Source organism: Epinephelus lanceolatus, chromosome 2 (genome assembly GCF_041903045.1).
Source record: "Epinephelus lanceolatus isolate andai-2023 chromosome 2, ASM4190304v1, whole genome shotgun sequence".
NCBI lineage: Eukaryota > Metazoa > Chordata > Actinopteri > Perciformes > Serranidae > Epinephelus > Epinephelus lanceolatus.
This window is the reverse complement of record NC_135735.1, coordinates 162,415-175,923: the sequence shown is the minus strand read 5'-3', so window position 1 is coordinate 175,923 and position 13,509 is coordinate 162,415. Positions and strand designations below refer to the sequence as shown.

At 41.1% G+C, this 13,509-nt stretch overlaps 1 protein-coding gene across 8 annotated transcripts in view; it reads left to right on the top strand.

Moving 5' to 3' along the window:
- vps13c (vacuolar protein sorting 13 homolog C) overlaps positions 1-13,509 on the top strand; it is a 126,343-nt gene that overhangs the window by 101,504 nt on the left and 11,330 nt on the right. For all 8 annotated transcript variants that reach the window (XM_078172938.1, XM_078172930.1, XM_078172936.1 and 5 more), the window contains 7 exons: positions 486-616; positions 798-879; positions 5,141-5,254; positions 6,022-6,097; positions 6,856-7,019; positions 7,102-7,147; positions 8,330-8,453. In XM_078172938.1, coding sequence (XP_078029064.1) covers positions 486-616; positions 798-879; positions 5,141-5,254; positions 6,022-6,097; positions 6,856-7,019; positions 7,102-7,147; positions 8,330-8,453 — 737 coding nt within the window. The remainder of the gene's footprint in view (positions 1-485; positions 617-797; positions 880-5,140; positions 5,255-6,021; positions 6,098-6,855; positions 7,020-7,101; positions 7,148-8,329; positions 8,454-13,509) is intronic.

The following is a 13,509-nucleotide window of genomic DNA, read 5'->3' as shown; positions in this document are numbered from 1 at the left end:
ACTCAGTCTGTCAGTTTTTATATTTTATATCTCAGCTCCATCTCAGTCTGTCTGTTTTTATATTTTATAGCTCAGCTCCATCTCAGTCTGTGTATGTTTTTATATTTTATATCTCAGCTCCATCTCAGTCTGTCTCTGTTTTTATATTTCATATCTCAGCTCCATCTCAGTCTGTCTCTTTTTTTTTATATTTTATATCTCAGCTCCATCTCAGTCTGTCTGTTTTTATATTTTATATCTCAGCTCCATCTCAGTCTGTCTCTGTTTGTATATTTTATAGCTCAGCTCCATCTCAGTCTGTGTATGTTTTTATATTTTATATCTCAGCTCCATCTCAGTCTGTGTATGTTTTTATATTTTATATCTCAGCTCCATCTCAGTCTGTCTCTGTTTGTATATTTTATATCTCAGCTCCATCTCAGTCTGTGTATGTTTTTATATTTTATATCTCAGCTCCATCTCAGTTTTTATGTTTTATATCTCAGCTCCATCTCAGTCTGTCTCTGGGCTCCGGTGGCGAGGACTCGGCTCAGGAGCCGGCGGCGATGCAGTCTCTGAACCTGTTGCTGAAAAGTATCGGAGCGACGCTGACGGACGTTGACGACCTCATCTTTAAGTGAGACAATTCTTCCTGCTCTCAGTATTGTGCTTGTGCTGCTTTGTTGTCACTTTAATGCAACATGAGATAAATCAGATCTCAGTTTGAACTCAGCAGCGACAGGAAGAGGAAACATTTCTGTTTTACTTTAGTGATGTTGTGTTCAGTGTCTGTTTCCTGTCTGTGATGTTTCCGTCAGACTGGCCTTCTTTGAGGTGAAGTACCAGTTTTACCGCAGAGAGAAGCTGATGTGGGCAGTGGTCCGACACTACACTGAACAGGTAACGTCCAGGTCATCATGTCATCATCACCCTCATCCATTCATCCACTGTCTGAGTATCTGCACACAACATTCACCTCAGGAGGTTTATGTCAGAGATTTAGGACATTCTGAGCTGTGATGACAAAACCAATATAAAATATGTATGTGATGTGTTTTAAATCATCACTTTGTTCACTGATATCAGTCGTCAAAAATAATCTTTATTTTTTGTTGAAAAAACATCTGATCAGATCATTTGTCATCATACTCCTAACCGTTCATTTTCTGTGCTCGGACTCCATCTGTCAGAATGGACAGGAAAAACAACATTTTATCAACAATTATCCTAACCAAAAATTAGGTCAATTATTATTATTATTAAAATGATTTATGACTGCCTATAGAATAGAAATCCTCTGTCACTACATATATATATTAATATACATTTGTTTGTTTGGAACACAACTAGGTTGTGAATGGGTTAATGTGGATGAGCAGTCGTCTCAGCGTGTTTCTGCATTTGAAATAAAAAAACCATGGATGTGGTTTTTGGATTTCTTTGCAGGTTTGTTTTGTTGTTTCTGTTCTGAATCTTTTATAATTTCCTTTTCTCCATTTTTCTTCCGTGTTTTTTTTTTCTGTCTAAAGGCAGTTTGTATGTTTCTTCAGTAATTGTCGGTTCTTTAACTCGTGCTCTTCCAGTTTTTTATTTGCTTTGAACAGATTTTTAACAAAACATCTGTCGATCCAGAGACATTACCCAGCAAGCATTTTTTGTTTTAAAAAATGTCTAATAGCTGTCTACATGAAGACCTGATGTCTAGGCTAAATCACAGCTGAATTTGGGCTGTCAGTGAAAATTTGGTAGACGTCTAACCATAGCCAAAGTGTATATGTCATCAATTATACGGCTATGTAGAGACCATGTCCAAAAAATGGAGATAAACATATTTTAATTACTGTTGACTCTCCATACGTGATTGAATATCATACGGCACGCCATCTGCAATGGCGAAAATGACATTTAATCAATTTCAAAATTAAATCGGCTAGATTTGGGTTACATGTAGCTAGACTAAATCGGAGCTAAATATAGCCAATACGTTTAAATCACGACTATTGCTTGCTGGGTACAGAGACGAGAACAGGAAGAAAACTAATTTTATAAGCATGTCCAGAGAATGTGTTTGACTTCTATAGGAAATAATCTGCACTTATTTCTCTGTAAATTCAGTTCAGTTTGAGGAGGATTGACGGGAGCTGTCCCACATTCAGAAGACCCGATTGTCTTGTTCTCATAAAGGTTCTCAAATATTCAGACACCTGGACAAGATTGTGTTTTAGAACAGCAGAACCCTGAACTGTTTATATTCACCAGGCCGATCAGAGACTGTCTGTCTGAAACGTCCTGAAAACAAAGTGATACATTTATAAAGTAGAAAGTCAGAGAGCTGTCAGGGAGGAGTTTTATTTAGACAAAATATTATGATGTCATCTGCGTAGAGGGAGATGACATCATCACCCTCCTCGCCCTGTTCCCTAAGATGGAGGGGTGTTGTGTGAAGGCTCTGTCGGTGGTGCAGAGACAATAAGGGACAGTCTGGACGGGTGTCCTGGTACGAGGGGAGAGGACGATGTATCACAGGGTTTAAATTCTCAGTATATGTTATTTTTTTATGATGCTGTAAAAAGGAAGAACGACTCTGTGTTTGTTCAGTGAATCAGCTCAGACATTAATGGACTCTGTGTTTATCACAGAATGAAGGAGTGCCTGATGAACTGATGATTTTAATGAATCCTTTTAAAAGACAGCAGGTTTGGCCTCCTGCAACCCGACGTTGAAAACCTTCGTTAATATGTTCTGATGAAAAGAGTCCAATCGTCTGGGCGACCCATAGAGTTTTAATACAACTACCACCGCAGCTCAAGACAAGAACTGATCTTTAATTAAATAATAAAACATGTCTAAACAAGGCTTCATTCATTCATTCATTCATTCACTTGTCAAGTCCGACAGCACCGTCAGACTTCTCTTAAATCCATGATTCTTCTTGGTGTCTTCAGGAGGTGTTTCGTCAGTCTGAACTTGTGATGAAAGTCCGTTGAATGTCCAATGAACATGTGATGAATGTGTGATTAAAGTCTGATGAATGTCTGATGAACGTGTGCTGAAAGTCTGTTGAATGTCTGATGAATGTGATGAAAGTGCGATGGATATGTGATGAAAGTCTGTTGAATGTCTGAACGTGTGATGAATGTGTGATGAACATGTGATGAATGTGTAATGAAGGTGCGATGAATGTTTGATTGTGTGATGAACGTGTTATGGTGTGATGGATGTGTGATGGTGTGATGAACATGTGATGAATGTGTAATGAAGGTGCGATGAATGTTTGAATGTGTGATGAACGTGTTATGGTGTGATGAATGTGTGATGAACGTGTGATGGTGTGATGAACATCTGATGAAGGTGTGATGAATGTGTGAGGTATGTCTGATGAACATGTGATGAATGTATGGTGAACATGTGATGAGACCAGTGAGCAGTGATAACTAACATGTCTTTGGGGTCATCAGGTGGGAACCTCCTTTTACCAGTGTTTCATCTAGTTGGTCCCACAACACCTCCAGGAGGCTAGACAGTGATCTCTGGCGTCCCAGAGACACTCCCCTAATGCCAGGTCTCACTGCTCCCCACACCAACCCAATAACCTCCTTTACCTTACTTACACATGGCTTTCTCGGCCCAAACAGCACCGCCACCTTCAACCAAACCCAGGCTCCGTACATGCGAGCTCTAGGTAGAAGCAGTGCTGATACTACCTTTCCTAGCACATTCACCATACTCTATTTCACACGCTACATAGCATAACTACAATATAAGCTAAAGTTAAAGGAGCTAAATAAACTCACAGGATCAGCAAACACACTCACCTTGCAACATGGTCTCAAACAAAATGGATTCAAATAGGCCACTCCCACACTTAAATAACCTTCCTCTTCCTGGATTTCCTCCTGAGAGGAAGTTGATCTCTCCACCTGATCTCAAGGAGTTATGTGCCCTGTTTAGTAGTTCCCCCTGCTGGCCCCCAACTAACATTATTTCTACGCTTCCAGATCCATTGGCTACATCTAGCTGCTTCATCTGACATTTCCTTCTCTGTCTTCCTCAAACTCTGTCCCCGCACTCCGAGTTCCCCCAGGAGCGAGACAGCTGGTCTTGCTATGAATCCCCTACACCCCACTTCCACTGGACAAAACCTAGTCTTCCATCCTCGCTGCTCAGCTTCTGCTCCTAAGTCTGCATATCTAAGCTTTTTTCTTTCATAGGCTTCTTCCACTGAGTCTTGCCAAGGAACTGTCAGCTCAATGAAATAAACTATCCGTTGACTCACTGACCACAACACTATGTCAGGCCTCTGCCTGGTACAAACTATTTCCTGGGGAACAACAAGCTTTCCCCCTAAATCTACTTACATTTCCCAATCACAAGCACCTTCTAGGCGGCCACACCCTTGCCTCCTTACTAACTTATCCCTTCTGTATTTCTCTCCCTCACAGACAAACTGAATTGCCAAACTCCTATTCTTAAAACCTTCTGAATTTACCTGTCTTTGTTCCCCTTCGATGCCTGCAGCTAAACATTTCAACACCTGATTATGTTGCCATGTATATTGGCCTTGTGACAAGCTAACTTTACAGCCTGACAAAATATGCTTTAAGGTTGCAGTACCTGAACACAATGGGCATGATGGGTCCTCATTTACCCACAGTTTTAGGTTCTGGGGGGTTGGTAACACATCGTATGTAGCCCCTACCAGGAATCTAATACGATTCTCCTCCATACTCCACAGGTCCCTCCAACTAAGCTTCCTCTTCTCTACACTTTCCCAATTCAACCACTGTCCCTGCTTAGCCTGGGCCACTACCTTTGCACCCACTATCTTTTCCACAACCAGCTTTCTTTTATCTTTGAGACCTGCTGTATTCCATACCGGTTTGCCTGAGCCAAGCCCCAGGCCTCCCCGGCCAAACTGAACATTACCTACAATCTCTGCATGTCTAAGAGCTGTCTCTGCCTCCTGAACTGCCGATCTTGGCTTCCATTTCCTCCCCTTGGTTGGATTTGGAACCAAACCCCTAACTACCACGTCCTTATGTGTGATGAATGTGTGATGAATGTCTGATGAACGTGTAATGAATGTGTGATGTATGTGTGATGAAAGTGTGATGAATGTGTGATGAAGGCACAGACTGAGGCTGTGATTTTGTTCCTGCAGTTCCTGAAGCAGATGTACGTTCTGGTTCTGGGTCTGGACGTCCTGGGAAACCCATTTGGACTGATCCGAGGTCTGTCTGAGGGAGTCGAGGCCTTCTTCTACGAACCTTTCCAGGTAACACACACAGACACACACATGCACACAGACACACACACGCACACAGACACACACACACGCACACACACTGTCCGTGATAAGTGAGAAAAGTTAATGTTACGTTATCCTCTACTGTGGTGATTGATCATCGACATCTCAACCGTCCACAATCAGAAGTTCAAGTAAACTCTTTACTTTCTCAAGTAAAAACTCTTTTGAACGTTGTCGGTAAAAACATTTTAGTTTGATGTGAAACAGACGTGAGGAAGCTTCATATGACGTCATCGTCAAGTACAACTGAGCCTGTTTCCTCTTATCTAACTATGATGTCAGCTAAAAATCAAACTGACTGATGAATAATTGAATTCAAACTCTAAAATGAAAACTAGGTGTTTAACATGTTTATAAATCATCTGCTTTGTGTCGGCAGCAGGTTTATAATGATATTAAATGTTCCTGAGCTTTCTACCGTTTTATTCCTGTTAAAGGGTTTTTTTGGGGAGTTTTTCCTGATCAGCTGTGAGGGTCCTAAGGACAGAGGGATGTCATATGCTGTAAAGCCCTGTGAGGCAAATTGTGATTTGTGATATTGGGCTTTATAAATAAAATTAATTGATTGATTGATTGATTGATGTCCCGATCATTGTCTCAGAAACGACGGTTCGTACCACAGTTTACTTTGAAACAGTTTCCTGCTGGGGCCCTCATTGGCAGGGTGCTGTGTCGATGATGAACGGGACGTATGCAGCCTGGTTTTAACCCTTGCACTGCTGTGTGTTCATCAGGGAGCTGTTCAGGGTCCCGAGGAGTTTGCTGAAGGTTTTGTGATCGGAGTCCGCAGCCTGCTGGGTCACACTGTCGGTAAGAAAATCTCTTTACTTTCTGTTTGTTCAGTCACATGACAACATTCAGTGAGACGCTGTCTGTGATTCACATAATAATGAACTGAATATGATCATATGTCAAGTTTGTCTGTCATTGATTGGTCACTCTGGCTTACCTAAATATTTGCACCTGAATCTCAGATTTTATTTTCAGTTAAAAACATTTGTGTCATCATCAGTAAAATAAGATGATACAGAACAAACACTGACGCACCTGCTTCGTTTTTAGCCATCTAAAATAATCAATACCAGACATGTGTTTTATTTAGAATATTTTCACAACTTCACGCCATCACACAGGAAGTGAGCTCAGAGCTGCCACACTCCATCAACACAAACATTTTCTGTAGCAGAACACAGAATCACTGGTTCACAGCTCCGTCAGTCGGTGTGTGAGGTGATGGAGGGGATATTCAAACACAGCAAATACTGATGAAGATTATTTTTTTTTATTCAGTGTGTCTCCAGAGGGAGCTGTGAGATGTCTTATAAATGTCCTTGGTGTCAGTTGAAGACTACAGGTTTGAGGTGTGGAGTTAAAAAGACGTCTCTGCTGCAGAGACATCAGCTGCTAACACAGCCAGCTGTCAGATGTGGAGGTGCACTGTAATGTATGTGGTGGTGATGAAGAAGAAGAGCGTTGGAATAAAAGGAGGAAATGAAAGTGTAACCGTGACGGAGTTACAGGAGTGAGACGGACCAATGGGACTGTGTTGTCCTCCTGTCCTCCTGCAGGTGGCGCTGCAGGTATGGTGTCCAGGATCACGGGCTCAGTGGGTAAAGGTCTGGCTGCCATCACCATGGATAAAGAGTACCAACAGAAACGACGGGAGGAGATGAACCGACCACCCAAAGACTTTGGAGAGAGTCTGGCTAAAGGAGGGAAAGGGCTGTTGAAGGTCAGCTTGCACTCACCTGTCTGAACACCTGAACACACCTGAACAGCTGATCTCAGGTCAGTAACACTCTGTGTCTCTGCAGGGAGTCATGGGCGGAGTCACAGGCATCGTCACCAAACCTGTGGAGGGTAAGGCTTCCTCCTTTTCTTCTGCCGTATAACTCGTAATACTGATTATGTCATCATTCCTGCGCACACATTCGTGAACGTAACTCGATCGATGGTGTAACTAGACCCGATGATGTCATAACCTTCTCTCAGCTGGGTCTAAACCATCTGTGATGTCATCATGTAAAAAAGACAGAGTTCAGATTTTCTCTAAAAATTCAACTCCCTGTTATAACTGAGCAAAACTGGTGGAAAAAACATGGCCGCCGTCAGCCAATAAAAACTCACAAAGGGCAGGGCTTAGCACTAAAATGGCCAAACTCATTAACAAATTTTTTAATCATCATAAACGTTGGTTATATTTTCAGAACGAGACTGTGAAGATGCAGACCTACAGGGGGTGCCAAAAATCTGTTCCTTAAAAACCAGCGGTCAGAATTTCACCAGATGTGGTGTGCGTGCTCCGGAGCAAAGTTTTAACCGAAATCTAAAGGGCCATATGGAAGTGGACGTGGCCTATTTAACTTGAACTCATAGTCATCACAAGTTGTAATGAGACATTAAATTATCAGTAAAAATGTTGTTACAGTTTCATTCAGGACATTTCATCGTGTTATTGGTCGGGCTATGACATCATTGGGTTTTATGACATCATTGGGTTTTTATGACATCATTGGGTGCTTCACATTGTCATGGTTACCTTCAGGTGAGGTCAGTGTATCTGTGGAGCAGAGAGAGTTCACAGATCGTCAGGTAGTTTTAATAATTAATGTCTTTGAATGCAGTGATGAGACTGGTGATCAGACGCTGGTTTGATGTTTCATCTTTTGCTCGTTTCCTTTTGTTATTAAACAGATTTTTTTTTTTTTTTTTTTTTTACAGTTATTTATGTATTTGTTTTTTTTGGTCGTATATAAAACTGCATAAAATGCAGGTGTAATGAAGATAAATAAAAAATAAAAATGTCAGCAGAGGTGAAGAAGCTGGGAAATACGACATCGTGGATCAAAGGTGTCGTTAGAGGACAGATTATAACAACAACAGGAAGTTTAAATTATGTGTTCTATTGAACTTTGATCAGCGTAAAAATCACAGTAAACGATTGCTTTATATTTCTTCTCAGTTTTTAATCCAACTCTGCCGTTTGAGTTTTTACAGTTCAGACTTGCAGCGGAACGTCACACGTGATGTTTGTGTCTGCAGGGGCAAAGAAGGAGGGAGCGGCAGGGTTCTTTAAGGGCATCGGGAAAGGTTTGGTGGGCGTGGTGGCGAGGCCAACAGGCGGCATCGTGGACATGGCCAGCAGCACCTTCCAGGGCATCCAGAGGTACGGCGCAGGTCACCTGACCTCCTGTCAAGCTTTCTGAGGTCGTTCCTTTGCTGTTAAAGATGTTCTGTGTTGTCTGTCTGTCTGTCTGTGTGCGTCACAACATGTCTGCTGTCTCCTCGTTCTTCTTCTCTGCTCACTAATTTTCACGTTCTGTTTTTTCTGTCTGGTGTCGTCGGAGTTTTGTTCTTTCTTTTCTCGTGGTTTTGGTGTGTGAGTATTTCTCATGAAACATGTTAAAGCTGATCTCCTTCGTCAGCGCTCATGTTCAGTCTGTTGGTTCTGTCAGAGAACCGCAGAATGTCAGGACCGCCGCAGTAGTGCCTCGTTAACCTCAGAGGAAATGAGCGACCTGAAGGAGACGAGCTTTAATGTGCACGCATTGTGTGTTTGTGCATGTTGTTGTCATCCTGCAGCAGACGGACGGTAAGTCACTGCATCGTGTCAAAAAAAATAACCTAATCCATCATGATTCATGTTCATATCTTTCATCACTCCGAAACTGCTTGTAGCCCCGCCCCTCTATAAGCCCCGCCCCTTCAGCTTGCTGCAGCATCGTGAGTCAAGAGGCCAGGCCCCTGAGGAGAGTCACCTGACACTCGGGTTAAATCCTAACAGACAAAGTTTACAGTCCACTCACGTCCTTCGTCTGAAGACTCTTGAACTGAAACCGAGATGAGCAGCTGGAGGCGTCGATACTGACACGCTGACCCTGCCTCCATCAAATTCCGCCTCCATCAAACATTCGTACACAGATGCTCAGATGCATTGGTGTTGCTAAGATTTGGAGGTGGAGTCAGTTACCCAGAAATCCTTGCTCTGTGCCGGTCCACAGGGATCTTGCTCTCTCCTCAGGGATTGGCTGACTGAATGGTCACATGACTCTGCCTGAATTTGGTAACTTGCTGTTTAACACGATAACTCAGAGAAACACTAACAGCTGCAGTCTGTTTGACTGCTTGTTTGTTTGGGAACTCAAAGATTTGAATCACAGAGAAAAAAACATGTTTAATGATATTTGTAAATAATACAAAACACAAACACCTCTGAGAAGGAACTCGTTAATGTAACTGCGAAAATTTAATAAGTACATCTGAAAAACATAAAACATACAGGTAAATAAACACAGTTACACACAGGTAAATAAACACAGTATAAATAAAAGTTAATATGTGAAAGTTGAAATGTGAAAAGGCTGAACAAACTCTGAACCTAATCCTGATGTCCTGAGGGGTATTCCAGAAAGCGCGTTTAGTGAAAACTCTGAGTAAGTTAACCCTGAAATGAGGGAAACTCTGGGTTTTCAGTTCCAGAAAGAGAGGTAAATCAAACCCTGAGTCAGTCACCATGGTAACAGACTCTGTGAACAGAACCTGCTCGCTGACAGGTTTTCTTCAATAAACCCTGAGTGTTTCTCTGTCTCCTCCCTCTTACACGCTGTTTCATTTCCTCATTCATTCAGTCCGTGTCAAAGCTTGTATCGAAGCGCATTCATTAGCGGAGATTTACCGTCTGTCACAGTCTAAATCCTGCTGGATATTAGTTTGTTACTCAGGACTGTCTTAAGTTACTGAATTTATGCACATCAGTCATTTCTTTGGACATCAGCTTTTGTCTTTACATTCAAATATTACACAGCGAGAATTCACCCTCAGCTCAGAATCAAACCTCTGTCCTTTTTATATTTATTATTTTTATAACACTGTGCACAAGGATCAGACTGTCAGTCTGTTAGAGCAGCTCCCAAATGTTTATTGCACATAATGTGTAGGTCTAATTATTTACATTTTAAAAATCAGTATGAAGCTTTAGACACGTAGTATCAATGACTAATGATCTCTGTCACTGATGTCACTGGTCGCACTGATGGAACATAATTCCTATAGCCTAATATTGGGGATTATATGTTCATATTTCTGAGTGAGCAATGGTGCAGCATTTCACTGTCTTTAAATCTATTACATTTGTAGCTGAAATAAAGTCACTGAATGCTGTTGAGTCAAGATACAAATAGATGTGCAGCATTTTAAAATCTTCTGTATTTTAACCTCAACGTCTTTTCAAGTGCAAATCACCAAACATATTATTACTGGGTCAGACTGTGAGTTTACAGTCATGTCTTTATGTCTTTATAGCCTAGCCTGTATGTTTTAAATCTTCCTATTTTTCAGTTGCTGCCTCCTGTGTTTTTCCCCATCAGATCAAATCTGAACAAATATATTATTAATATAATGTAATGTATCTACAGCCTGATACACAGTCAGATTCCACCACTTTATCTTCATCAAGGAAATGTAAGTCTGATAAATGATGAGTAAACTTTTTTATTAACTTTATGGTTAACTTATTGACACTTTCCTCGCTCTGACTCAGGCTCTTCTTTTAAAGATAAACGTGCACTGTCTGCTACACATGCATTAATATCTCTACATCCACTGGACTAAAATGGAGGCGCTGTCTTTTATTTACCTGTTGCCATGGTGAATCGTGGAGTCGGAGCCCCATTGATGATGGCTTTTTATTGTCGGCTTAACTCAGAGTGAACATACTCAGAGTTGACTGAACTAACTCAGATCAGCTGTTCTGGAACCGGTAACTCAGAGTTTCCCATCTCAGGGTAAATCAACTCAGAGTTCAGGGTTAGACTCAGAGTTTGTTGAACCTCCTACCTGGAATACCCCTTTGGGGTACGTTTCACAAAGCAGGTTTAGTGAAAACTCTGAGTCTGTTAACCCTGAAACGAGGGAAACTCTGGGTTTTCCATTTCAGAAAGGGAGGTAACTTAAACCAGAGAAAGTGGAGTAACTCCAGCCCGTTTCAGAAAGAAAGGTAACTGAAGCTCGGTGTCAGTTACTATGGCAACTGACTCTGTGAACCTAACCTGGTCGGGAGCAGGTTTTCTTCAATGAACCTCGAGTTTCTAGCTGTCTCCTCCCTCTTACGCCACACACACACAGTGTGATTCATTCATTCATTCATTCATTTGTTTAGTGTCGCGCGGGTTTCAGCGAGTTTGATCATCTGTCCTTAAGGTAAAACTGTGTTCTAGTTCTAAATCTGCTTTTTTTGACCATGGCATTTTATATTTTTAGGCCATACTATCTATTTTTTTTGTTTTTTGGTATTTTTAGGCCTTTTTTTTTTAATTTATTTTATGCCATAACATTCAATTACATTTTTTATGATGCTTTTATGGCCTATTATACTATGATATTTTTATGCTAATCTGTAGCCTACTTTGACTTTTTTATATATATATTTTTTTGCCACACTATATAATGGGATTTTTTTAATGATATTTTTATGCCCTACTATACTGTGACATATTTTGTGATATATTTATGTCATGGGGATAATGCACACTGAAACAGCCGCTGAATGACATTTACTGGTAAACATGATAAAAAAGAGGCACCCCGACTATTATGCTGAAGTCTTATCTGTTTGAATGATGTTTTTATATTTAATCTTGAGCTGCTTCCACGTTCTTTTTTCACCGGTGGGATTGCATCTAAGTGAACTAAATTTTAGCTTTAACACCATTCCACCTGTTTGCATCTGTAGCCTAATATTATTGTGATTGCATAAATGTATAAAATAAATTTAAACTTACGCATTGACTCGAGCAGTAATTTTCTCCCACGCTGACTCCCGTTCCTTCGCTGCTGCAGCCGTGTTCCTCTTCTTCCTGAAAACAGCTTCAAATTCGCTGTATGAGTGCATTAAAATATCCAACTCCAGAGGAGTAAAAAATGCAGACCTTTTTTTGTCGGTTGTCGCCATGGTGAATCGTGGTATCGGGGCTCCATTGATGACGGCTTTTTAAAGTTGTGGTGCACGTGCTTAACTCAGAGTGAACAAACTCTGTGTTGATTGAACTGATTGAAATCACCTGTTCTGAAACCCGTAACCCAGAGTTTCCCATCTCAGAGTTACTCAAATCAGAGTTCAGGGTTAGGCTCAGAGTTTGTTGAACCTCCTTTCTGAAACGGACCCCAGGTTAACTGAGCCTGAGCTGAGAGACTCTGAGGTTTCAGTTCCAGAACAACTGATCAGCATAAGTTCAATCAACTCTGAGTATGTGCAGCCGGCGGGAGCTGCAGGACGACTCAACCACCATGATCAATTTTTAGTGTTTTATCAGGCAATAACTACTCCAGACTCTGCTCTGGTGTAATGTTCGGGACAATTAGGGCAGGATTCGGGATTCGGGACAACTGCTTGGATTTCGGGACTGTCCCAAATTTTTCGGGACGTCTGGTCACCCTATGTTATACAGAAAACTGCCCCTGCCGAAGAATCAAAGGGCAATGCATAAAACCCACTAGCCAGCAGGTTTGCTTCACAGAGTAAGTTGCCATAGTAACTGACCCAGGGTTTCGCTGAGCTGGCTTTCTGAAATGGAAAACTCAGAGTTTCATCTCAGGCTCAACATAGTCAGAGTTTTCACTAATCCTGCTTTCTGAAATAGGGCCCAGATCAGATCAGATTAGATCAGATCAAAAAGTCTTTACTGTCCTGGGCATCAGTTTTCTTCGCCGCAGTATTCATCACAACTAAAATCACACAACACAAACATCATAAAACAATAAATAAACATAAATAACAACAACTGATTTATAAATATTACTAAACACTTTAATGACATATATATTTTATAATATCTGTGTTTACAATTAACACTGATACATTAAGTTTCACAGTTTCTGTGGTTAAATATTAATGTCTTTGTATATTATAATTTTACAGCTATGACGTCATCGCTGACCAATCAAACGTGATCGTTTAATGATCTGAAACAAAACAAAAACATTTTAACATCAATATTTTAGTAAACGTGTCGTCGCTTCGACAACCTGCTTCTGTTCCTGTAACACTTCCCAGCTGCCTCAGTGATCTTCATCCTCCTCCATCTGTCATGTGACATCAGTCAGTTCATGATAACCTGTTAAACGTTGCTGTTTCATGCTGTCACTGTAGAGGTCATGAAAGGTGAGAATCCCACCTGACAGACGACTCTAACAGCATCGTGTGCACTGAACATGAACCTTTCACA